General features: G+C 49.5%; 1 protein-coding gene across 3 annotated transcripts; it reads left to right on the forward strand.

The window, feature by feature from the left end:
- The first annotated feature begins 2,367 nt into the window (after window positions 1-2,367).
- Slc25a45 (solute carrier family 25 member 45) lies at window positions 2,368-22,399 on the forward strand. 3 transcript variants are annotated; one of them, XM_078045626.1, is made up of 7 exons: window positions 2,368-3,451; window positions 4,466-4,509; window positions 4,718-4,789; window positions 5,087-5,272; window positions 7,657-7,915; window positions 8,006-8,145; window positions 9,352-9,591. In XM_078045626.1, exons 1-7 carry the CDS (start codon window positions 3,415-3,417, stop codon window positions 9,541-9,543), a joined length of 930 nt encoding a protein of 309 aa, XP_077901752.1. In that variant the 5' UTR covers window positions 2,368-3,414; the 3' UTR covers window positions 9,544-9,591. The 3 variants fall into 3 exon arrangements, with proteins under 3 accessions (XP_077901752.1, XP_077901753.1, XP_005333623.1); XM_078045627.1 differs by lacking the exon at window positions 9,352-9,591 and adding an exon at window positions 17,749-22,399 and having other exon boundaries at window positions 2,371-3,451; XM_005333566.5 differs by having other exon boundaries at window positions 2,373-3,451; window positions 8,006-9,591.
- Window positions 22,400-22,545: the final 146 nt, after the last annotated feature.

Raw genomic sequence — 22,545 nt, forward strand, 5'->3', positions numbered from 1 at the left:
TGGCAAAGATTCAAGAAAGGGAGTGGGCGCGAGTGTAGGCATTCACTCCATTCGCCTGTGACTTTGGGGTCGCACTCCCTCCTCAGAGATGAAGATGCTTGGGTGGACTGGTCAGCCAGCTGAGCGCTGGGCAGAGGTGTCGCAGGCAGCGGCCTATACCGCAGAGCCCTCTGGCCGTAAAGGGTGGTGGTCATGAGACAGTCAAGTCCCTTCCCCTCTGGGCCTCTGTTTGCTCATCTGTAAAACGACTTTGGACTCCATTCTCATTCTCAATGTATTTGTGTATGTCAAAAACTGAGGTCAGGCACAGTTTTTCCAGGGCACAGTCACATGAGCCTTGGCTATCTGAGACACACAGCCTCTGAGACTTTGAGATATTCCCAGACATTGGAGCTCTGAAGAGGCAGGTGTGAAACCACCTATCTGCCAACTTAGGGTCACCAACATTTCCTGGCAACATGGGTATGTGTGTATGAGATGCAGAACACAGGGAGAAAAACAAGTCCATGGGCATCTGCCCAAGTCAGAGGAACTTGTTCTGAGACAACAATGGGCTTGGGGATCAGCCAAAAGGGACTGTGGGTGTTCTGAGTGAGCTACGTCAATTCATAGACCAAACACATTTATGTCTTTCCATTATGTCAAAATGTATTAAATAGTAATAAATTCACAAGCTACACCACTTTCATTGGTTGCAATTCACAGAGTATTTGCAAGTCACCTGATAGTCATAATCTGGGCAATCACCAGTTCTTTTATTCCTATCTTAATAACTAGTATTATACTAGTAATATAAAGAATAATTATAGTCAGGTATAGTGACACATGCCTGTAATCCTAGCTACTTGGAAGTCTGAGGACAGGCTGGGCAACTTAGCAAGGCTGACAGCAATTTAGCAAGACCCTGTCTCAAAATAAAAGTAAAAAGGGCTGGGAATGTTGCTCAGTGGTAGAGCACCCCTGAGTTCAATCATCAATGCTGGAAAAAATTGAAAAATAAATAAAACTATAGATGATGACAGTGTTGCCATAAGAGCTACAAAATACCATAAGTAGGAAGAGGAAGGTCTTCAGTTCCTGCTCAAATACTGTGTGCTGCACACTGTATTTCTTCATGTCCTCATGGATCCTAGGAGTGGAAATATGAGCATTAGCGGCTACTATTTATGTGCCATTTTTCTAAGTGTTTAAAACCTTGTCGCATACTGAGAGGTGAGTATTATATCTCCATTTTATGAATGAGAAAACAGGACTGAAAAGATTAAACAAGGAGACCGACTTCTGGCAGTGCGTGTGGTGGCAGCAGTGGGGAGATTGGAACCTGGCAATAACCAAGCAGGGCCGTTGAAGAATCCAGAAGGCTGAGTGAAAGGCTGGCTGACAGGATGAGGAAGGCAAGCAGCTATGTGAGACCATTAGGTTATAGGAAAGCCCTGGGTACATCAGGTAGTGGTGGTTCTTGAACCCCAGGGTGAGGGGCATGGCCAGTGAGGAAGGTGTCAGGCATCAAGGATATTGTGGAGGTTGTGAGTTAGAAAGTGACAAGATGAGAGTCCTGCTCTGCTGTGAAGAGGATGAACCTGGTGAAATTTGCAGGAAGACTGAGAAAGCAACAGCCAGGGTGGATTTCCCTCTGTGAGGCTCCCAGAAGTGGAGAGAAGAAATGGCTCTCATGAATTGGGGTGGGATGGTGGAAATGAAAGAGAATGGGCCCATTCTGAAGTCGGGGAAAGAGTCCATGGCCCTTGAGGGCTCAGAGGCTTGGACATAGCAATCAGCTGGGCTGATGCCCTACTCTGGCAAGTGTTAAAGGACCCTAAAGCCCACAGAATGGGTGCCGATGTCACTTGGGAGAACAGGTGGCCGAAGAAGGGCAGCCCCACCCACCCATCCTGAGAGGCCAGTCCTGGAGCCTTGCCCACCCTCAGAGAAAGGAGAAAGGCGAGCCAGACCAGTCCTTGGGCATCCAATAGGAAACCAAGGGGGCCTGGAGTGGAGATTGGCATATTTGGGGGTCCTTTGGCAGTGGGAGAGAGATCTAGAGCCCCAGGTCTGGCCACTGATGCTTTTTCCGGATTTTTTCATTGATTCATTCATTTATTGAGCTAGGATTTATTGAGTTCCTACTTTGTGCCAGGCTCTGTTCTAAGCCTTTGAGATACAATAGACAAAACAGCCGGAGAGCTAGTCTGCCCAGACATTCCAAGTCGGTGACAGGCGCAATTCGAGAAATAAGAGGAAGAGTGGGAGGGCGGGGCACCAGCCCCTGGGTGGGCGGGCAGATCCACGTTACTGGAGATGATTCGGAGAGGCCTCCCTTGGGAGGTGACATTTAAGCCCCAGCTTGGAGGAAGTCAGGGAGAGGGTGTCCAGGAAGAGGGAACAGCCCATGCAAAGACCTGGAGGCGGGGGCTTGTTTGAAAAAAGAGTAGAGAGGCCAGGGTGGCCGGAGGTGAGGTCAGAGGAGAATGGGTGGGCCCTGAGGGCTCAGAGAACCCAGAAAGGATTCAATCTCTCTCTCTCTCTCTCTCTCTCTCTCTCTCTCTCTCTCTCTCTCTCTCAACTTATAAAGAAATTTATTTCTCCCAGTTTGGAGACTGGCAAGTCCCATATCTAGGCGTGGGCATCTGGCTGCGACCTTCATGTTCCATCTTCTTGTGGAGGAGGCAAGAGGGTGAGGGAGGGCGAGACACACAGCAAGGTTCTGGTTTTGACCCAGAGCAGCACCGTACCATTGCACAGACACACAGTCCTTTACCTAGTCAGAACCGTCAGCTTTCCCTGAGGCACAGGAGGCTGAGGGAGGCAGCATCCCTGACTGAGAGTAGACGGGCTTAAGGGCCTGGTGAGCCTCTTCTAGGGCTGGTTCTTCTATTTTCCTGGGTTCTTCCCAGCGTGTCGGGTGTGAGTGGCTGCTGCAGGCCACTGTGAGCTGGGCCTGCCACCTAGTGGCTATACTCTGCCTCCACCAGGCCTCGATGTTGGTCTGGGGTGGGCAAGGCCTGTGCTTCGGTGGGCATGAGTAGGAGTTTGGCATGGACAGGCGGGACGGGCCTTGTCTCTTGCTAACTGAGGCAGCCCTAGAGGGGCCTGGCCGGGGCTAGAACCCAGTTGCCATCTCAGGCCACTCAATAAGGCGTCATTGACCAGAAAGGACGTTCCGCAGACCTGTGGGCCCATCTTCCTGCCCCAGAAGATTCCCTGCTCTGCACACACCTCCTCCAGTCTCAGGGTCACTGAAGTTGGCTCACGCCCCACTCCTAGTTGCCTGAGGTCTGGGCACTGGGCCACTTCTCACCCTCCAGCCAGAGTTAAACATTAGTGGGAGGCTGTCTGCCCGTCTCTGGGGAGGGCAGGGGAATCACACTCACCAGTCTCCCGTGTGGAGCACCAGTTCCTGCCCGAGCCCAGACAATGCCTGTGGAGGAGTTCATGGCTGGCTGGATCTCTGGTGAGACATTTTTCTTCCTTCTATCACATCTAAGGGTAGGTCACTTCCTAGGGATGGTGGGTGGGTCACTTCCTAGGGATGTGGGTGACATATGAAGAACCGAGGCTAAAGTTCTGATCCCCCTGGAGGCCCGAAAGCCAGCTGTCCCCAGAGCCTCCTGGGAGTCCCGGGGAAGGAGGAGAGGAGAAGAAGGTACAGGCCAGAGGTACAAGCCCTGCATCCCAAGGCTTCTCCGCCTGACACCCACTACAGCAGAGAGCCGAGGAACACCCTGTACCACAGGTCCCCCCAATGGGGCCAGATCCATCTTGCAGGGCCCAAAAGGAAATTCACCTTTGACCTTACCCTGCTGTCCTGAGTTCCCCTTTGGGCCTCTGCCCTACCTGGCAATGGGTTGCACCCCTGGGCTCTGAGGCCTGACATGGCGGTTTGTGTACCCAAACCTAGATTCTAGATGACATTCCTCTTGAGAGAAAGGGAAGGACATTCTGAACCCACCTGCTGGGGAGGCAGCCTCAAGCTCCAGAGCAAGCCTGAGCTGTGCAGGATGAGGCTGGGAAGTGGGAGGTGGGGTCTCCTCCCCAGGTGCCAGCCAGATTCCTGGAGGGACCCTCCAGCTCTGCACTGCAGCCCGAGTAGCGAGTGCCAGGGAGGCAGGATCTCTGGAGCAAGGCCACAACACTGTGAGATGGAGGAAGGTGCCGGGTGGAGATTCCTTCCAGACCCTGTGTTCTATAGTCAGTGTGAACAGCGTCTGCAGTGGGCCCTTCCCTTCTGCATGTGTCTCCTCAGGTGGGGCCCAGGGTCTCAGTCCTTCAACCTTCCTGGCCCAGCACATAGCATGGCAGGGTCGGGCAGCGCCAGCTGGAGTCTCCTTGAAGTCTGGAGGGCAGGTGGACAGTCTGAGAAGGCCTAGCCTCCTTCTTCCTGCCTGAATCCCTCTTTCCTCTCACACAGACTTGCTTCCTGGGCCTGGCATGAGCCCTTACTCATAGCACCTTCTTGTCACCACAGGAGCTCTGGGCCTGGTCCTGGGACATCCCTTTGACACTGTGAAGGTGAGTCAGGAGAGGTACTGAGGACTGGACTGTCTCACTTGAACAGAACATCATGTGGCCCAGATCAGGCCTGGCTGAGAGGGGCTCACTCTGCCTCGCCTACCCACTGGCTTCCTGCTCCAAGGGGCCGAGGGCAGAGCTGGCTGCCTGGCATGGATGCAGCCGTGACTGGTTCACCTGCCCCACCTGCCCTGTCCTCCCTATGCAGGTGCGACTTCAGACCCAGACCAGCTACCGGGGCATCATGGACTGTACGGTCAAGATTTACCGCCATGAGTCGGTGGGTGAATCAGCTCTTTGGGGTGGAGGCTCTGGGGCAGGTGGCACAGGTTTCCTTTTCCTCCCAGCAGGGCTCTGCCCTCCGAAACAAAAGACCACGTTTGGGCTCGTTGTGAGCACTGGGTGGTAGCTTAGCCCCTTCAGGATAGAGCCAGGCCTTCCCAACCTCATCACCCCACCTCCCTGGGATAGGGCTTAGTAGTGGGGAGTGGGGGGGAGGGAGGAGACCTTGCTGGGCTGGTAAGGGGAGAGGGTAGGCCCGCCGTGCCTACTTCAGTGCCACCATGTTGCCCCGCAGCTCCTGGGCTTCTTCAAGGGAATGAGCTTCCCCATCGCCAGCATACCTGTGGTCAACTCTGTCCTGTTCGGGGTCTACAGCAACACCCTGCTGGCACTCACAGCCACCTCCCACCAGGAGCGTCGGGCCCAGCCCCCCAGCTACACACATGTCTTCATAGCAGGGTGCACTGGTGGTGTCCTGCAGGTGAGTGGGTGGCACGTGGACATACACACAGGTGGTACTGTGCTGACCAGAGGGGTCTGTCTCCTCCCTAACCCTCTGATGACTCAGAGCTACAGATGGGCAGGCCTTGCTGAAGGCCATGTGGTGCTGTTGCTCCTGGTGGCCTAACCAGGCTGCCCACCTGAGGGTGGAGAACAGAGCGGGCAAAAGGCAGAAAGAGTTGGTTGGCAGTGCCAAGAGGAGGCCATAGAGGACAAGCTGGAGCCTGCTCTCGAGCTGACAGGACTTGTCCACCTCCAGAGGGGTCTGCCAACCCCAGCTCTGTGGGAAGACTACTCCCCATGGTGACCTTCGACCCTGAACAACAATTAGTCCCCACAGAGCTCAAAGCCCAGCCCTGCCTGGCTGAGGCCCTTGCCCTCAGCAACTGGTGGCCACTATCTGGGAGCCTCACCTGAGGCTCCAGGCCACACATCTCACTGGGAGAGGCCCAGGATATTAATCATTAAGTCGCTGCAGTCATTTGGTTTTGTTCTCAGCACTGTAGTTCATGGGCTTTTGAGGGGTGGGGTGGAGGCAAGAGGGAATCTGAACAGAAAGAGGCAGAGGGACTGGTTCTGTCCCACACCCCAGCTGGTCACCTGCCTTGATGCCCTTGACACATTTCATGGAGCAGAGAGCAAGACCTGAGGACAAAGTCAAGCTGCATATTAAGTTAATTAATGATTAACGAGACCCCCAGAAGTCTTGACGATTCTGTCCCTTCTTGTGTGGCAGCCATGACTACCTATCTCTAAGCCCCAAGCTCTATACTCTGCAAAAACAATAAAGAGAACCGAGGCACTCAGAAAGTGGCCTGACTTAGGCCCAGTCAGGCCCTGCTCCTCAGGTGTCTAGAAAGCAAAATAGAGGACAGTCAGGGCCATGGATAGAGACTGGGTCCAAGGGCTGACTGGAGCCTGGGATTCATGTCAAGCCTATGGTTTTGGCATAACAGGTCTTGAAGCAGAATTGTGTCTTAGTGAGCAGGTGGGAGGAAGAGGGAGACACCAACAGCCTCTGACGCGCACGGACGTTGTTCTCGACCTGGCAGAGGCTGACGGCTCACTGGGGAAAGAACACCTGGTGCTCCGTGGCCCCCACCACACAGCACTTTCCTCAGCCCTCAGGAGACCAGGCTCAGGAAACCACCCTGGCCAAGGGCTCAGCTCAGCCAACAGGCTCTGGAGGGCAGCATTAGGGCCTGTCTCACAAAGGGGGTCCCCAGCCCACAACCCTGCCTGCTGAGACAAAACTAAAAGTATGGCTTGCTGTTTATCAAAACCTACCTCCAGGGCTGATCTCCAGCCCCCTCCACCACCAGCCATGTCTAAAGCTGAGGAGTTGGGCTCAGGTGGCTCCTCTCAAGACACATATGCGCCTGAGCCTGGAACCACAGTGCACGCCTCCAAACCCATAGGCTCAGGAGCTGAGGCAGGAGGATCGCGAGTTCAAAGCCAACCTCAGCAAAAGCAGGCACTAACTGCAACTCCGTAAGACCCTGTCTCTAAATAAAATACAAAATAGGGCTGGGGATGTGGCTCAGTGGTCGAGTGCCCCTGAGTTCAATCCCCCGTCACCCCCCCAAAAAAACAAAACAAAACAAAAAAACCCCACATATGTCCCCAGCAACATGCCACCCTCAGCCTGGACCCAGCTCTCACCTGAACTTCAGCAGCTTATCTGAACAATTGTGTCCCTGACCCAACCCCACCCCTCCGCCTCCTTTCTGTGTCCCCTCAGTGCCCACCCTCACCAGGGGCCCTGTCCCATTTCTACTCCAAATCTTTCTTGTCTACCTAAGACAATGACAAGAATTCTATGACCTGCTGAATCCCACCCATCACAGGGCTTGGTGAGAGACAGGAAGGGCTGCCCAGTGGTGGCCTCAGGCCTCTGAGAGGTGACACACAGAGGAAGGGGGAGAAGCTGTGAAGCTGGGCCCTGTAACTAGAACAATGACACTGAGGTGACCTCCTTCACCCTGGGGAGGGCCTGTTCTTTGGTGTTTCATGGTCACAGACTGAACCCTTTATTCAGCCCAGTTACTGCAAATGCCTGCACATCCCTGGATCTTGGGAGGCCAGACACTCACTCCCACTCCTGGAAAAACAATCCGGGCTTGTCCTCTCGGGCCTGGTGCCTGCCAGGCAAGCTTGGTGCTCTGCATGAGGCAGGGACCAAGCCTGATACCCAGGGAGGTGGCCTGTCCTCCTGCATCAGAAGGCCCTGGCCCATGCCCAGCCATGTGTGGGAGAGGCCCCAGTGTGGTCCCCACAGGCTGATGCAGCCCCTCTGCCCATCCTTCCTCTTTTGTCTTAAGGGACAGTTACCAGCCCCAGCCCTGCTTGTTTCCTTCCCAACAGTCCTACTGCCTGGCCCCATTTGACCTCATCAAAGTCCGACTACAAAACCAGACGGAGTCAAGGGTGCAGCCAGGGAGTCCTCGACCCCGGTACCAGGGGCCCGTGCACTGCGCAGCCACCATCTTCCGGGAAGAGGGTCCACGGGGACTGTTCCGAGGAGCCTGGGCCCTAATGCTGAGGGACACCCCCACGTTGGGAATCTACTTTGTCACCTATGAAGGGCTCTGTCGCCAGTACACTCCAGATGGCCAGACCCCTAGTAAGTGAAGTGGAGAGAGGGTGAGGGGCTGGGGAGGGAGGGGGTGCTCTTTTTCCCATCTGACCCCACCCTGGGCTTCCTCTACCCCAGGCTCAGCCACAGTGCTGGTGGCCGGGGGCTTTGCAGGCATTGCCTCCTGGGTGACAGCCACGCCCTTCGACGTGATCAAGTCCCGGATGCAGATGGATGGCCTGGGACGCAGAGCCTACCAGGGGTTGCTGGACTGCACGGTGAGCAGCTTCCGGCAGGAGGGACTGGGGGTCTTCTTCCGGGGGCTTACCATCAACAGTGCCCGTGCCTTTCCGGTCAATGCTGTCACCTTCCTCAGCTATGAGTATTTCCTGCACTCACGGGGATGAGCCTGGCGGGCACTGCCAGCAGCTCCCCCACAGGACCCTGAGGGCAAGACGGGAAGCCAAGCTGAGAGCACCCAGCTTGAACTCAAATGCAAGGGGCTTGGCCTCTCTGAGGCCCGGCACCTCCAACCACCCAGACCAGGCTGCAGGACACCTGAGCAGAAAGCCATGATCCTGGCTTCTACCCAGCACCACTCACCTGGACTCCTTTTCTTCCCTGAACCAGGAAGCACAAGTGGTGCTGGTGACAGCCTAGCCCAGTTCTGCCAGGTCCCGTCTTTTTTTTTTTTTTTTTTATGAGGTATTAAACCCAAGGGCGTTTAATACCTCTGCCACATCCCAGCCCTTTTTATTTTTCATTTTGAGACAGGGTCTCAGTAGGTTGCTTACAGCTGTGGAGGCTGGCTTTGAACCTGTGATCCTCCTACCTCAGCCTCCTGAGTTGCTGGGATTTCAGGTGGGCACCACCGTGTCTGGCTGCCATGTCCCCTCTTCAGGAGCTCCCAGAAACTGGAGGTGGCTTCCACGCCACCCTCCCCCTGGGGTCCAGTAACAGCACACTGAGTTCTTCTTCCCATCCACTCCTTTCAAAGCTCTCCTCCCATGACTGTAGCGTGGTGTGACCTTTTGTCCATCCCCATCCAGAATCCTTCAAGGGCTTCCATTACCTTGGGGAAAATTCCAAACCCCACCACTACCTGGCCGTCCCTCCCCACTAGGCTTTCCTCTCCCTTGGTCACTTCGTGGACATGAACAAGCTGTGTTCACTGTGGCCCAGGCCTGGGAGGCTCATCCCCGCTGGCCATCGGGGGCAGTGATTCTTCAGCTGACCCCACTGTCCTCCAAGACACAGCAGAGCACTGTCTCCAGGGTACTTCCTGCCCTGCCCACGCTGACTCTGAGCTTCCAGGGCCCCAGCCCACCTGCACTGCTCTGTGTTTGATTTGCTACTTGGCTTCTCCATTGGTGTGTGAGCGCCTTGTGTCTCTCAGCACAACCCCGATGCTTGAACAGATGTATTCACTAAGTGCTCATTAAATGAAATGCTGATTGCACCCCTGACCTGTCTCCCAACTCCAGCCACCACACCTGTTCCCTCGGTCCTGCCACACACAGCTGGCTCCTGTGCCTCCCAACCTCTATTTGCATGCCCTGACCTCTCCAAGTCATCTCCAGGGAAGGAGTGCAGAGGTTGGGGTTCCACCTCATCCACACCATCCCACATCTTCTTTTCCCATCTCACTTGCCAGGTGGGAATTAAGAATTGGCTAAGAGGATCCCTTTCGTTGACAATAAAGCTCAACATAGCCTGTACCCTCACTAATGTCCTAATCTGGTCTGCAATCAACCTGAGGCACCCTGTGGTGACTGAATTCCTGCCATTGATTGGGTGCCCCCTGTAGACCCTATCCCATGTAACTGTCACAGTTTACAGAGGAGGTGGCCTTGGCTCAGAGATATTTTGCAACTTGTCCCAGGTCACACAGCTCGAAGTCACAACTTGCCTGGATGCATCTGAGCCTCCAATCCCAGAGCCCATTTCCTTTGTACCTTGCTCCACCTAGCACTTTGGCTATCTCCATGAGTCACCTAAGTTCCAACTGACGTAGGCCACACCTGCCAGGACTGACCCTCTATGTGCTCATCGGAACCCTCCTCCATGCCTGTATGCTGGCAGCCATCTTGAAGGTTCTCCCATGTTCAGAGCGTGGCTGGGCAGGTGGCCCTGAGCAGGGCTGCATTTTCTAGCCTCCCTTGCAGCTAGGGTTTCGTTTCTTTTCTTTTCTTTTCTTTCTTTCTTTCTTTCTTTCTTTCTTTCTTTCTTTCTTTCTTTCCTTCCTTCCTTCCTTCCTTCCTTCCTTCCTTCTTTCCTTCCTTCTTTCCTTTCTTCCTTCCTTCCTTCCTTTCTTCCTTCCTTTCTTTCTTTCTTTCTTTCTTTTTTTGGCAGGGGGTACCAGAGATCGAACTCAGGGGCACTTAACCCCTGAGCCACATCCCCCGTCCTATTTTCTGTATTTTATTTAGAGACAGAGTCTCAGTGAGTTGCTTAGTGCCTCACTTTTTGCTGGGGCTGGCAATCCTCCCATCTCAGCCTCCCGAGCTGCTGGGATTACAGGTGTGTGCCATCATGCCCGGCAGGGTTAGTATTTTGTTAGAGAAACAAAGCGATGTGTGCAAATTTCCCCTCACTGGCTCCAAAGGAAAATCCTTCCAGTTGGTAGAAGTGACTAGACTGACCCTAGAAGGTTGCTGCCAAAGATGCAGGAGGTACCCTGCTGGCCTAGAACCTGGGTGAGGCCCACAGCCCACCTCTCCACTTCACCCCAGCTAAGCCAGGGTAAGGGGCCATGAGTATATAGTCTATGCTAATCCAAGTGTGTTGTGTGGGGGGCAGTTGAGCCAGGAAGAAGGTCCTGCCCACTTCACACCCGCCAATCCAGATCTCTGGGGACAGGGCCCAGGAATCTGTATTATAGAAAGCTTTCCTGGTGATTTTTACTCACATGAAAGTTTAAGAATCAGTGTTCCAGGTGTTCCTGAACAGAAATGTGCTGCCCTGTCAAGCTGAGAAAGTTGTATGGTAGGAGCCTTTGAACTAGTTTTTAGAAATCTCTGTTCCTCTTTTGGAAAAAATAGTCACCTTGAGACCAGTTCTCAGGTGACTTGAGACTAGCACAGCCCTTTCTGCTTTCTGCCTCAGTTTTCTCTCTTGAGATTCCCTTCGGGTAAGGCAGTTTGGGGCTGGTACAGTGCCACTGCAGTACCAGGAGTTTCAGGCTGGACAGGGTAGTGGGGGCATAGCAGACGCTGGGCCACTGGGACAGTCGGCTGCTCTAGGGAAGTAAACCGCACACGTGGAAGAGCAGATGGCTTTTATAAATGGCCAGGAGGGGACAGAAGAACCTGAGTGGCCCTTTGTAGTTTGCAATTTCTCACCAAATGACAGCTATCAAGAGTAAAATCAAGGAATCCTTATTTTTAAAAAATCCTTTTGGAGTAGTAATTGTGCCTGTACATTTGGGCTTCTATCTTTCTTCTCTGGTTCTACCCAGAGGCCTCTCTGGCAGGGCCTGAACTCATAATTTAAAACGAGAGGGGGACATGGCAGGGTGCAGGAGGGGCCACCGAGTTCCAGGTGCGGGTCCTTTCCACTCACGCACAGCAGGGCTGCTAGCTGGGCTGTGAGGTCCTCAGGGTGAAGCACGGGGCCATCTGTGGTAAAACTGCTCCTCTTGCATGGAGGAGCGCAGGGAGAGTCAGGCACTGTTAGAAAACTGAAAAACCAACAAAGATCAGGCAGGAAATTACTCAAGTTTTTTCATTCTCTTTTTCTCATGCTGGGGATGGAACCCAGGGCCTTCTCTGTGCCGGGAGAGTCAGTGACTACTGAGCTACCCCCCAGGCCGGGGTGGCCGTTAAGTTCAGGAACTCTTGAGAGAGCAATCCCTAAGAAATAGGACTCTTGGTGAAGTGGCTTTCAGGTTACCAAGGGGCAGGGAGGCTTGGCGTACAGAGCTGGCAACTGAGACCAATATGTTAAGTAGAGTCCCGTAGGACTTGTGTTGTCAGATGTCATACTTAGTTTTATAGCACTGGCGGAGGAGCTCCAGGGGAGACTCAGGCATGGAGTGCTACAGTGGCTACATATAAAGGGGAGAGGGATGGAGCTGGGGCTGTAGCTCAGTGGTAGAGCGCTTGCTTTGCACGTGTGAGGCACTGGGTTCGATCCTCAGCACCACATAAAAATAAATAAAGATAATGTGTTCATTTACAACTAAGAAAATATTTAATAAAATAAAATAAAGGGGAGAGGGCACAGCTGGGGGTGACTGGCTTAAGTTTACCACACTCACTCAACAGCTAGGCCCAGAGGATTCAGTCTCTGGATATGACTCCATTGGTGTCCCCAGCCTGTCCCCAACCTGCACCAGGTCCATCCTGGTGCCTCTTGTATCCCAGAGGTGCTTCGAATTACACCCCTAGCCTGGCCCTTCTGCAGAGCTCAAAGTCACAGGTGTCCCAAAGCAGCTGTCATCAACACAGACCAGACACATTTGTGTTTTTCCACAATGTCACTATTCATTGACAGGCTACACCATTTCCACAAGGGGCAGTTCACTGAATCCTTGTGGGTCACCTGGTTCATAAGCCCGGCAATCACAAGTTCTCTTATTCCCATCTTAATTTCTAACATCTGTAACACTCAAGTCACCCCACACCTCACACAATGATGTGGGTGGGATTCAGAAAGGCTAAGAGAGGGTCAAGGGAGCCACAGGGTTCAGAAGGCAGAGAGCAGATACAAGGCAAAGCATCCCTAGGTAGTCAGATAAGATTAGGAGCAGCCAAAAGCTGGTTCAGAGCAGTCGAAGCTTAGGAAGTTATTCTAGGCCAAGGTCTGGACAGACCAGGTGGCAGTTTCCAAGTCAGTTTGGAGTGGGCCACGCGTGGCCACAGGCAGAAGGAACCACACTCTGCTAAAGAGACCAAGGGCAGAGATTCAGAGGTTCATCACTGTGATTTTCCTGATGTCCAGTCTCGGGGTGCTTCTCCTTTTTTATGGGCCTCAGGTGAAGGGGTTCCTTCCTTTGGTGGTCTGGTGTGTTCAATAAGCTCGGGAGCCTGTTTTTTTCCAATATGAGTTTGACACACCCATGCATCCCTGTGCTTCTGATAACTCACTAGGTCATTCTATTAGCACAATTAACTTATTTATTGCTTTATGCCTCTGGTTGTGCTAGGCAGATGGTGGTTGTCTACTTATACAAACAAGGTGTGGAGTCCTTCCCCCTTGGCACTTAAGCTCACAGCAAACGACTGCTTTACAAAGTGGAGTCGCTGAGGTTTAGGCACAGCCTGAAAACTGCTGTTCCATAAGTTGTGGAGTAACTCAGGGCAGGGCACAGCCTGCTGTCCCCAGCAGCTCTCTCCTCTCCCCTCACATCAGAATCCCTAACTCCTGCTGATTGTACTTTGAAGTTTTCTGGGGTCTACTCCCTCATTTCCAATCCTAATATCACAGCTCCAGTCCTGTCCCGAATCTGAACAAATAACTATTGAAATGGAATTCTGATCAAGTCACCCTGCTCTTCAGTGGCTTCCCTTTGCTCTAAGGAATCATGTCTACTCCTTTCCCCAGCCTGCAGAGCCTACATACATTCTACTTGCTCTTGTCTTGGGTTCTTAATACTGGGCTTCCTCCCACCACAGGACATTTACACATGTTCTTCTCACTACTTACGGACCTTCCACTCATCTTTCAGCTCTAAGTTCCATATAGCTTCCTCTATCTAAGTCAGATTCCTTTGGCTTATGTCAGAGGTTCAGAATTACCTAGAAGTTTTTTTAAAGTACAGATTGGTGAGGGCTGGGGATGTGGCTCAAGCGGTAGCGCGCTCGCCTGGCATGCGTGCGGCCCGGGTTTGATCCTCAGCACCACATAAAAACAAAGATGTTGTGTCTGCCGATAACTAAAAAATAAATATTAAAATTCCCCACCCCCCCTCTCTTTAAAAAAAAAAAAAAAGTACAGATTGGTGAGTCCTACTCCTGAGTTTCTGATTCAGTAAATTTGTGGTGGGCCCCAAAATTTGCATTTCATGAAGTTCCCAGATGCTGCTAATGCTGCAGGTGTGAGCCACCAAAGCACGTGCTTTCATGACCACCCCCCAGTCTGTAATTACACATTCTCCTCTGTGTGGCTCTTTGATTATATCTGTCTCTCCTTTAAACTGTGAGCTCCAGGGAGCAGAGACCTTGCTTCTTTTTGCTCTATAATCAAAACTAGCTGCCAGGCAGGGTTATTCAATAATTTGCCATGGGGAAGTAGCGAATGTCTGTAATCCCAGCAACTCTGGAGGTTGAGGCAGGAGGATCCCAAGTTGGAGGCCAGCCTGGCAACTTAGAGAGGCCCAAAGCAACTGAGCAAGACCTGTCTCTAAATAAAAAAATAAAAAGGGCTAGAGATGTTGCTCAGTGGTTAAGCACCACTGAGTTCAATCCCCAGTACCAAAAATAAATAAATAAATAAATTGATAAACAAACAAAATTGTTGAATGAATGAATGACAGAAGCTGGTTTTCCAGACTTCTTTTCTGGCAGGCTAGTGCTCTAGATTTTATGTGGAGCCTCATACTATTACCAGCAGGCTTGAGCAAAGGTCCTGGAGGTCCCAGTAGACCAGGCTCGGCCACCCATCTCACCATGCCAGTTGAAGAGCTGAACAGTGTTAAAGGGCAGGAAAGGTCTTTAGCCAGCATGGCCATGCCAGGAGGACCAGATATAGAGAGGTACAATGACCAGAGACCTCCCAGGGACTGACAAAAACTGAGTATTGGTGGCTCATGCCTTTAATTCCAGCTGTGTGGGAGGCTGAGGCAAGAGGATTGCAAGTTTTTGTTTTTGGGTTTTTTTTTTTTTTTGGTGCTGGGGATTGAACCCAGGGCCTTGTGCATGCAAGGAAAGCAGTCCACCAACTGAGCTGTATCTCCAGCCCCCAGAGGATTGCAAGTTTGAGAACAACCTGGGCAACTCAGTGAGACCCTGTCTCAAAATAAATAAATAATATTAAAAAGGCTGGGATGTAGCTCAGTGGTAAAGTGCCTCTGGGTTCAATCAATAAACAACTAATAAATCTTTTGCTAAATTAGCAAGAGGTAAGAGAACTTCTCATAGGTCCCTTGAAAACCAAAAATAGTGAGTGGAAGCCAAGGTGTAGGAGCTGGGGCTGACCATGGGGAAAACACTGACTCCATGACCTTGGACAGTAAAGAACTACAAGGAACAGAAGACACTGAGCAGACATTGAGTTCACTGTCCAGTGGGAGGCGAGTCCAACTCTCATAAATTAGGCCAAGATCCTGAAAGGGGCTGCAACTTCAGTGAATGGGTAGACAAAAAAACCTACACTTGTCAGCAAAGGGAATCTCTCCCTTGTGGTGGGAAAAAATTTTTAATGAGATCTGGCTCCCCAGAGAGCTAGGAACCATATCCCTGCTCCCTTCAGCTCCAGGCAGTCTGTCGCTGAGAAATTAATTTATCATGTTAGTAGCGCCTCCTCGTGCCTAGAAGGAGTAACTGCACATTTTCTGAGGACTTTCTTTCTTTTGAACATTTCAAATCAGCAAAGTCAGGTGTTCTGGGGATTAAATTCAACCCCTTTAAAAAAAAAAATCACCGCTTGACCGCAAAAGGAAAACAAACCCCAAAAATCCTGGTTAAAATATGAGCAAATGATTGGCTGGGGCTGTAGCTCAGTGGTAGAGCGCTCGCCTAGCATGTGTGAGGCACTGGCTTCAATCCTCAGCACCACATAAAGGTCCATCAACAACTTAAAAACTTTTTTTTAATATGGGCAAAGGAGCTCGGTGCAGTGGCATATGCCTGTAATCCTAGGAAGCTGAGACAGGAGAGTCAGCCTTACAATTTAGTGAGACCCTAAGCAACTTAATGAGACCTTGTTTCAAATAAATAAATAAATAAATAAAAGGTAAAGAACCTGAACCTGACTAGACATTTTGCCAAAGAGGACAAAGGAGTGGCCAACAGGTATACAGAAAGGTGTTCTGCATCATTATCATCAGAAAAATTAAAATGGAAACCTGATGAGGCCTGGGGGTGCAGAGCATGCACAAGAACCTATGCTCAATCCCCTGCACCTCAAAAATAAAAATAAGGGGCTGGGGCCAAGTGGTAAAGCGCTTGACTAGCATGTGTGAGGCACTGGGCTGGATTCTCAACACCACATATAAATAAGTAAATAAAATAAAGGTCCATCAACAACTAATAAAAATATTTTTAAAAATAAACAAACCATAATGAGCTATCACCTTGCTATCACCTTAGCATATCTATTATCAAAAAGACAAAAGAAGACTGGACTATGGCTCTGTGGTAGTGCACTTGCCTAGACTGAACAAGGCCCTTGCTTCAAATCCCCAGAACCACAAAAAAGAAAAAAGAAAAAGTTTTAAAGTGTTGGCTAGAATATGGAGATCAAAAGGGAAAGCTTATATCCTGTTGGTGGGGAAGGGACTTAGTTCAGCCATTATGAAAAATAGTATAAAGTTTCTTCAAAAACTTTAAATAGAGTTACCACATGACCCAGCAATCCCACTTCTGGGTATATGTCCAAAGGAATGAAAGCAGTATCTTGAAGAGATAATCATAATTATGCGTATTAGTGGAATTTGTTGATCTACCCCACATTTACTGTAGCATTATTCACAATAACCAAGATACGGAAATATCTTCAATGCCATCCACCCACGCAGGATCAAAAATTGCAATATTATTCAACTAGCAAAAGAGAAACCTGGCCATTTGCAACAATATGATGAACCCAGAGGACCTTATGCTAAGTGAATGAGGCCAGACACACAGTATGATCTCACTCACATGAGGTCTCTAAAGAGTAGAACTTGGGCTGGGATTGTGGCTCAGAGGTAGAGCACTTGCCTAGCATGTGCAAGGCCCTGGGTTCGATCCTTAGCACCACATAAAAATAAATAAAATAAATACATTGTATCCAACTACAACTTAAAAAATAAATATTAAAAAAATAAAATAAATAAAGAGTAAAACTCACAGTATTAGAGAGCAAAATGGTGGTTACCAAGGGCTGGGGGCGGGGAAAACGAGGGATGTTGGTCAAAATGTATAAACTTACAGTTATGAGACGGATAAGTTCTGGGATCGAATGCTTGGCAGGGATGGACATTTAACTAATTTGATTGTGGAGGTGATACAATGTACCCATATATGTGATTATCATAGTGTACACCTTGAATATATTCAATTACTTTTTGTCAATTAAATATATTTTTAAATTTCCACAATAATAAACTGAGCTATATCCCCAGTGGGCAGGGGGGAAACAACATGAAAGTATCAGTAGAAACCAAAGCAAAAGATGTAGTTCCTCAAGGATTTCAGATATTAGATATAATAGATATAGAATGTAAAAAGTAACTACTCATGAAATATTGACATATACAACAGAATTTAAAAAATAAATAAATAAATAAGCCAGGTGAGCTTAATGCCTGTAATCCCAGCAACTCAGGAGGCTGAGGCAGGAGGATGGCAAGTTTGAGGCCCGCCTCAGCAACTTAGTGAGACTGTCTCAAACTAAAATATGAAAAGGGCTGAGGATAAAACTCAGTGGGAAAACACCCCAACCCACAGTACAGAAAAAGAAAAAAAAAATGTTTATAACTAAAAAAAAAAAAAAATGGAGGTTGGGAGGATAGTTTAGGGGTAGCATTCAACCAACCAAAGAACAACCCCAGCGGGGCTGGGGATGTGGCTCAAGCGGTAGCACGCTCGCCTGGCATGCGTGTGGCCCGGGTTCGATCCTCAGCACCACATACCAACAAAAGATGTTGTGTCCGCCGAAAACTAAAAAATAAATATTAAAAATTCTCTCTCTCTCTCTCTCTCTCTCTCTCTCTTTAAAAAAAAAAAAAAAAAAAAAAGAACAACCCCAGCCACCGCCAATGGGAAGAAACTACTCAAAGTGCAATGAAGAGATTATATGAAGTTGGAAACTAATCTTTCTTATTTTGAGCTCTCTGCATCCAGATCATCATCTTGTCAAGACTAATGATGATGATAATAATTGTGTCTAATGGAATGAATATCTACTACATGTTTAATCATATAATTTACCAAGAATATCTAATACATAATATCTAATTTTATATATATAGTAAACCCTTTATAAATATCAATTTGTTGGACGGGCCTCGAGGCAGGGTGCTGGCCGTCTTGCTCTCTGACCTGCATTACAGGTGACTAGCAGTGTTGAGATCATCTTTGGAACAGGGACTGCCTCTTATTTGCCTTTGCTGCCCTGGAGCCTTCTGGACACAGAGCACATTCATTCTGGGCTTGTAAATGAGCTGAAGTCAAGCACTTCATTTCTTTGTCCCCTCCCCTGACTTTGCACATAGCAACCCCTTCTAAAGGGGGCAGGGCGGGGCTGGGGATGTGGCTCAAGCGGTAGCGCACTCGCCTGGCATGCGATGCGTGTGGCCCGGGTTCCATCCTCAGCACCACATACCAAAAAAGATGTTGTGTCTGCCGAGAACTAAAAAATAAATATTAAAAATTCTCTCTCTCTCTCTCTCACTCTCTCTCCTCTCTCACTCTCTCTAAAAAAAATAAAATAAAAATAAAAATAAATAAAGGGGGCAGGGCTGCCTGAGCTTGTTAAATATTAGATCTGGGGGCTGGGGATATGGCTCAAGTAGCAGCATGCTCCCCTGGCATGGGTGAGGCACTGGGTTCAATCCTCAGCACCACATAAAAATAAAATAAAGACATTGTGTCCACTTAAAGCTAAAAAATAAATAAATAAAAAATTAGATCTGAGGTATAGCTCAGTGGTAGGGTCTGTGCTTATCTGCAGTTGGCCCTGGGGTCTGTCCCCCGTACCAGGAGAGAAAAAAGAAAGGTCTAAGATCAGTTGGGAAGAGCGGATATCACCTTTACTTGGGCGCTCCTTTAGTAGCTTCCTAACTTAATTGGTCTTCCTGTGTTGACCTCCCCCACTGCTCTCCATAAAGCAACTGGAATTGGATTTGTTTCTTTTTTGCAGGGCTAGGATTGAACCCAGGGCCTCACGCATACTAGATGAGTGCTCTACAACTGAGCCACACCCTCAGCCTGAGAATTAGATTTTTTTTTTTTTGGTACCAGGCATTGAGTCCCAGAGCACTTAGCCACTGAGCCACATCCTCAGCCCCTTTTATTTTTTTGAGACACAGTCTCACTACGTTGCTTAGGGCCTCCCTAAGTTGCTGAGGCTGGCTTTGAACTTGTGATCCTCCTGCATTGGCCTACTGAGTCACTGGGATTACAAGTGTGGACCACCGTGCCTGGCAAGAATTAGATTTAAAAAAAACATACAACATGTGTTGTCCCTTTGTCTAAACTACCCCCCACCAAAGAAAAAGACTTCCTATCTCACTTAAATTTGAATGCTGCCCAGCCCCAGGCCCCTGCCCACCTTTCCACGCTTTCCCTTCCTTAGCCTCTCTTGCTTTCAGGAACTGATTTCCATGCCTTCAGTCTGCCAAGCTACTCCTAATCTATGATTTTCATGGGGTGGTACTGGAGATTGAACCCAGGGGCACTCTACTACTGAGCTATATCCTCATTTATTAATTTTTCAAGACTGGGTCTCAGTAAGTTGCCCAGGCTGCTCTTGATCATATGATTCCCCTGCCTTGGCCTCCAGAGTTGCTGAAATTACAGGTGTGCACTGCTGAACCCAGCCCAAACTCTGATGGATATTTGTTTGGTTGGTACTGGGGATTAAATCCAGGGTCTGGCACAGGCCAGGCAAGTACTTTACCAGAGTCCTTTTTAGTTTTTGAGACAGGATCTAGCTCAGTTGCCCAGACCAGCCTCTAACTTGTGATCCTCCTGCCTTAGCCTCCTGGGTAGCTGGGTTTCCAGGTGTGCTCTACCTTGCCCGGCTAACCTCTGATGTTTGAACTGCTCTTCCCTTTGCAGAGAATACTCTTGCTTTGAAAAGCTGGGTGATGATACAGTATGATCTCACCTATGATGTGAGACCTAAAAAGGTAAACTCAGAGAAATAAAGAGCAGGAGCAGGGGAGGTCCCAACACATCCACATCGGGAACTGCACTCCCCCACTAGCCTCCCCATCACTCTCTGACATCACTATTTGATTTTTGTCTCGTTACTTAACGCCATCCAAAATGACTGTGTTCATACCTATTCTTTATCTCCTTTTTCAAGAGGTGAGGGCCTGCAGAGGAGGGATCCTCTAGCACTAGCTTTGGAGTCCTAGAGCAGGGCCCAACCCACCAGCCAAGAGTCCTGTAAATCCCGCTTACACTAGCAAACAAAATCACAGACAGGAAAGTTATGATATATTATAACAAGGCTCAGAGGGAGGAATAGAGGAACTGTGGATTTTTTATTTAAAGGGTTCAGGATGTAGCTCAGTGTCTGTCTAGCATCCATGGGGCCTGGTTTCAATCTCTAGCACAGCAAAATAAACAGATTAAAACAAATAATAAAAATAAAAATAAGCAAAATCTCTGGGAAGAAGTTAGCAGTACAGCTGGAATATGACACCTGAGAAGAGAGGGCTAATCTGTCCCCTTTGTTGGCTTTGGACAGATATTTAGAGGTCTGGGTTTCAACATTTTTTTTTTTTTAAAGAGAGAGTGAGAGAGGGAGAGAGAGAATTTTAATATTTATTTTTTAGTTATCGGTGGACACAACATCTTTGTTTTGTATGTGATGCTGAGGATCGAACCCAGGCCACACACATGCCAGGCAAGCACGCTACCGCTTGAGCCACATCCCCAGCCCCTGGACTTCAACATTTTAAGAATTATGTCAGAACTAGGATGATTTCAGAAAAGAACAATCTAAATGAACACAGGGTAAGGAAAACAGAATACAAGGAAAGCTACATGATTTGGGATCTTAAGCCAGAAAATGGAAGGTTCACAGGCAGTTTCAAAATGGTTTAAAAGTGAATCCTTGCCTGTAATCCTAGCATCTCTAGAGGCTGAGGTAGGAGGATCACGAGTTCAAAACCAGCCTCAGCAACTTAGTGAGGCCCTAAACAACTCAGCAAGACCCTATCTCTAAATAAAAATATAAAAAAGGGCTGGGAATGTGGCTCAGGGGTTAAATGCCTTTGGGTTCAAAACTCAGTATCAACAACCAAAAAAGTGAGTCCTATCGTCAGAGCAGACAGGTGCCAGACCTACTAGGACAAGAAGCTGAGCCGAAAGATAGAACTACAAAGCCTTTCCTCATTTGTTGAAGCCTGCAAGCAAGAGGCAGAAACAGCCTCTGGGTCTCTTGTTCCTTCGTGAAACAGCACTGGATGAGGGACAGATGAGGAGCAAAGGGACTATCTCACCATCAAGGAGCACCAGTTAGTGCTCCTGCCTCTTTAAGAACCTGTGGGCTGGGAGACAGGGAGAAGGGCTGGAGAGAAAGGAATGAGCCAGGTCACCTCAATGTCCTTCAGTAAGGAAGTCCTGGTAGAGGCTGGGAAAGTGCTCTGCTAGGTTCCCACAGGAGGCCTCAGGAGGAGGTCCCTAGGTGGGATGCAGGGCTGACATGGGCTAGGCCTGAGGCCTTGACTGTAACTCCTTTCAGAAAAATGCACCACATGGGCCTACCTAGTACTTAGCCAGAGATGGGGGACAGCTTCCCCCACCAGTCCTGTCTGGCAAATTCTTGCTTAAGGTCCAGGCCAAAAGGTCACTGGGAGGTTTGGGCTGGAGCCAGAATCCTCCCCAGCTAGCCTGCCTGCATCCAAAGCCCCTGTCCTTTCCAGGGCCAACCACATCCTCTCATCCTGCTGCTGGGGATCTGCCTTGCCTCCACCATCTCCTACCTGCTTCCATGAGAGTCTCTCTGCCTCTCGATCCCACACTGCACTGTCTCCATTTTCATCCTATAGTCCCAAGAATGACTCATTTCTTCCCTAAGACTCTTCGATGGTGCTCCAACAGTAAACTTGGTGGGCTATAAAGGTCCTTCCTACTCTTGGGGTCTCCTCTATACTACTGCCATGTTACAAGAACAGCACAGCTCAGGTCACTGCCTGCCATTAGAAGTACAATTCCACACTGCAGTCCCTGTGACCCGAGAAGCTGAGGCCTCAGATCTCTTGAGCCCAGGAGTTTGAGGCCAGCCTAGGCAACACAGGGAGACCATCTCTCTTTTTTTTTTGGTACCAGGAATTGAGCCCAGGGGCACTTAATCATTGAGCAACATCCCTAGCCCTTTTTATTTTTTATTTTGAAATAGGGTTTCACTGAGTTGCTTAGGGCCTCGCTAAATTGTTGAGGCTGGCTATGAACTTGCCATCCTCCTACCTCAGCCTCCTGAGCCACTGAAATTACAGGTGTGCACTAACATGTTCAGAGAGACCCCAACTCTTAACAAAAATAAAAAGTAAAGTGACCCACACCTAATTCACTATATATAATGCTAGTTTCTCCCCTCCCCCTGTGAGTCTATCTCTTAATTCCTGCCTCAAGTGATGTAGAGACAGAGAACTGCCCTCCCTACTCACTGTGTCCTCCCTGCCCAACATCTGAAAATAATAAATTTTTGAACTTATTTCCTCTTGTGGTGGTATATTGAATTTGTACCTTTCATCTCATGAACCAGGGTGGCTCCAGGCAGATTTTTCCCCGGGACACTGTGGAGACCACAGATCTAGCTTGCAGCACCAGAGCTATAATCAGGCAGGCATGAATGAACAC

This window comes from Ictidomys tridecemlineatus, chromosome 4 (genome assembly GCF_052094955.1).
Source record: "Ictidomys tridecemlineatus isolate mIctTri1 chromosome 4, mIctTri1.hap1, whole genome shotgun sequence".
Taxonomy (NCBI): domain Eukaryota; kingdom Metazoa; phylum Chordata; class Mammalia; order Rodentia; family Sciuridae; genus Ictidomys; species Ictidomys tridecemlineatus.

Bases quoted from the DNA above. Each gene is read 5' to 3' on its own strand.
- Slc25a45 (XM_078045626.1), top strand. From the start codon at position 3,415: ATGCCTGTGGAGGAGTTCATGGCTGGCTGGATCTCTG. The intron at 7,916-8,005 runs GTAAGTGAAGTG...CCTCTACCCCAG, and splicing joins TCCAGATGGCCAGACCCCTA to GCTCAGCCACAGTGCTGGTG. The intron at 8,146-9,351 runs GTGAGCAGCTTC...TCCCAACTCCAG, and splicing joins AGGGGTTGCTGGACTGCACG to CCACCACACCTGTTCCCTCG.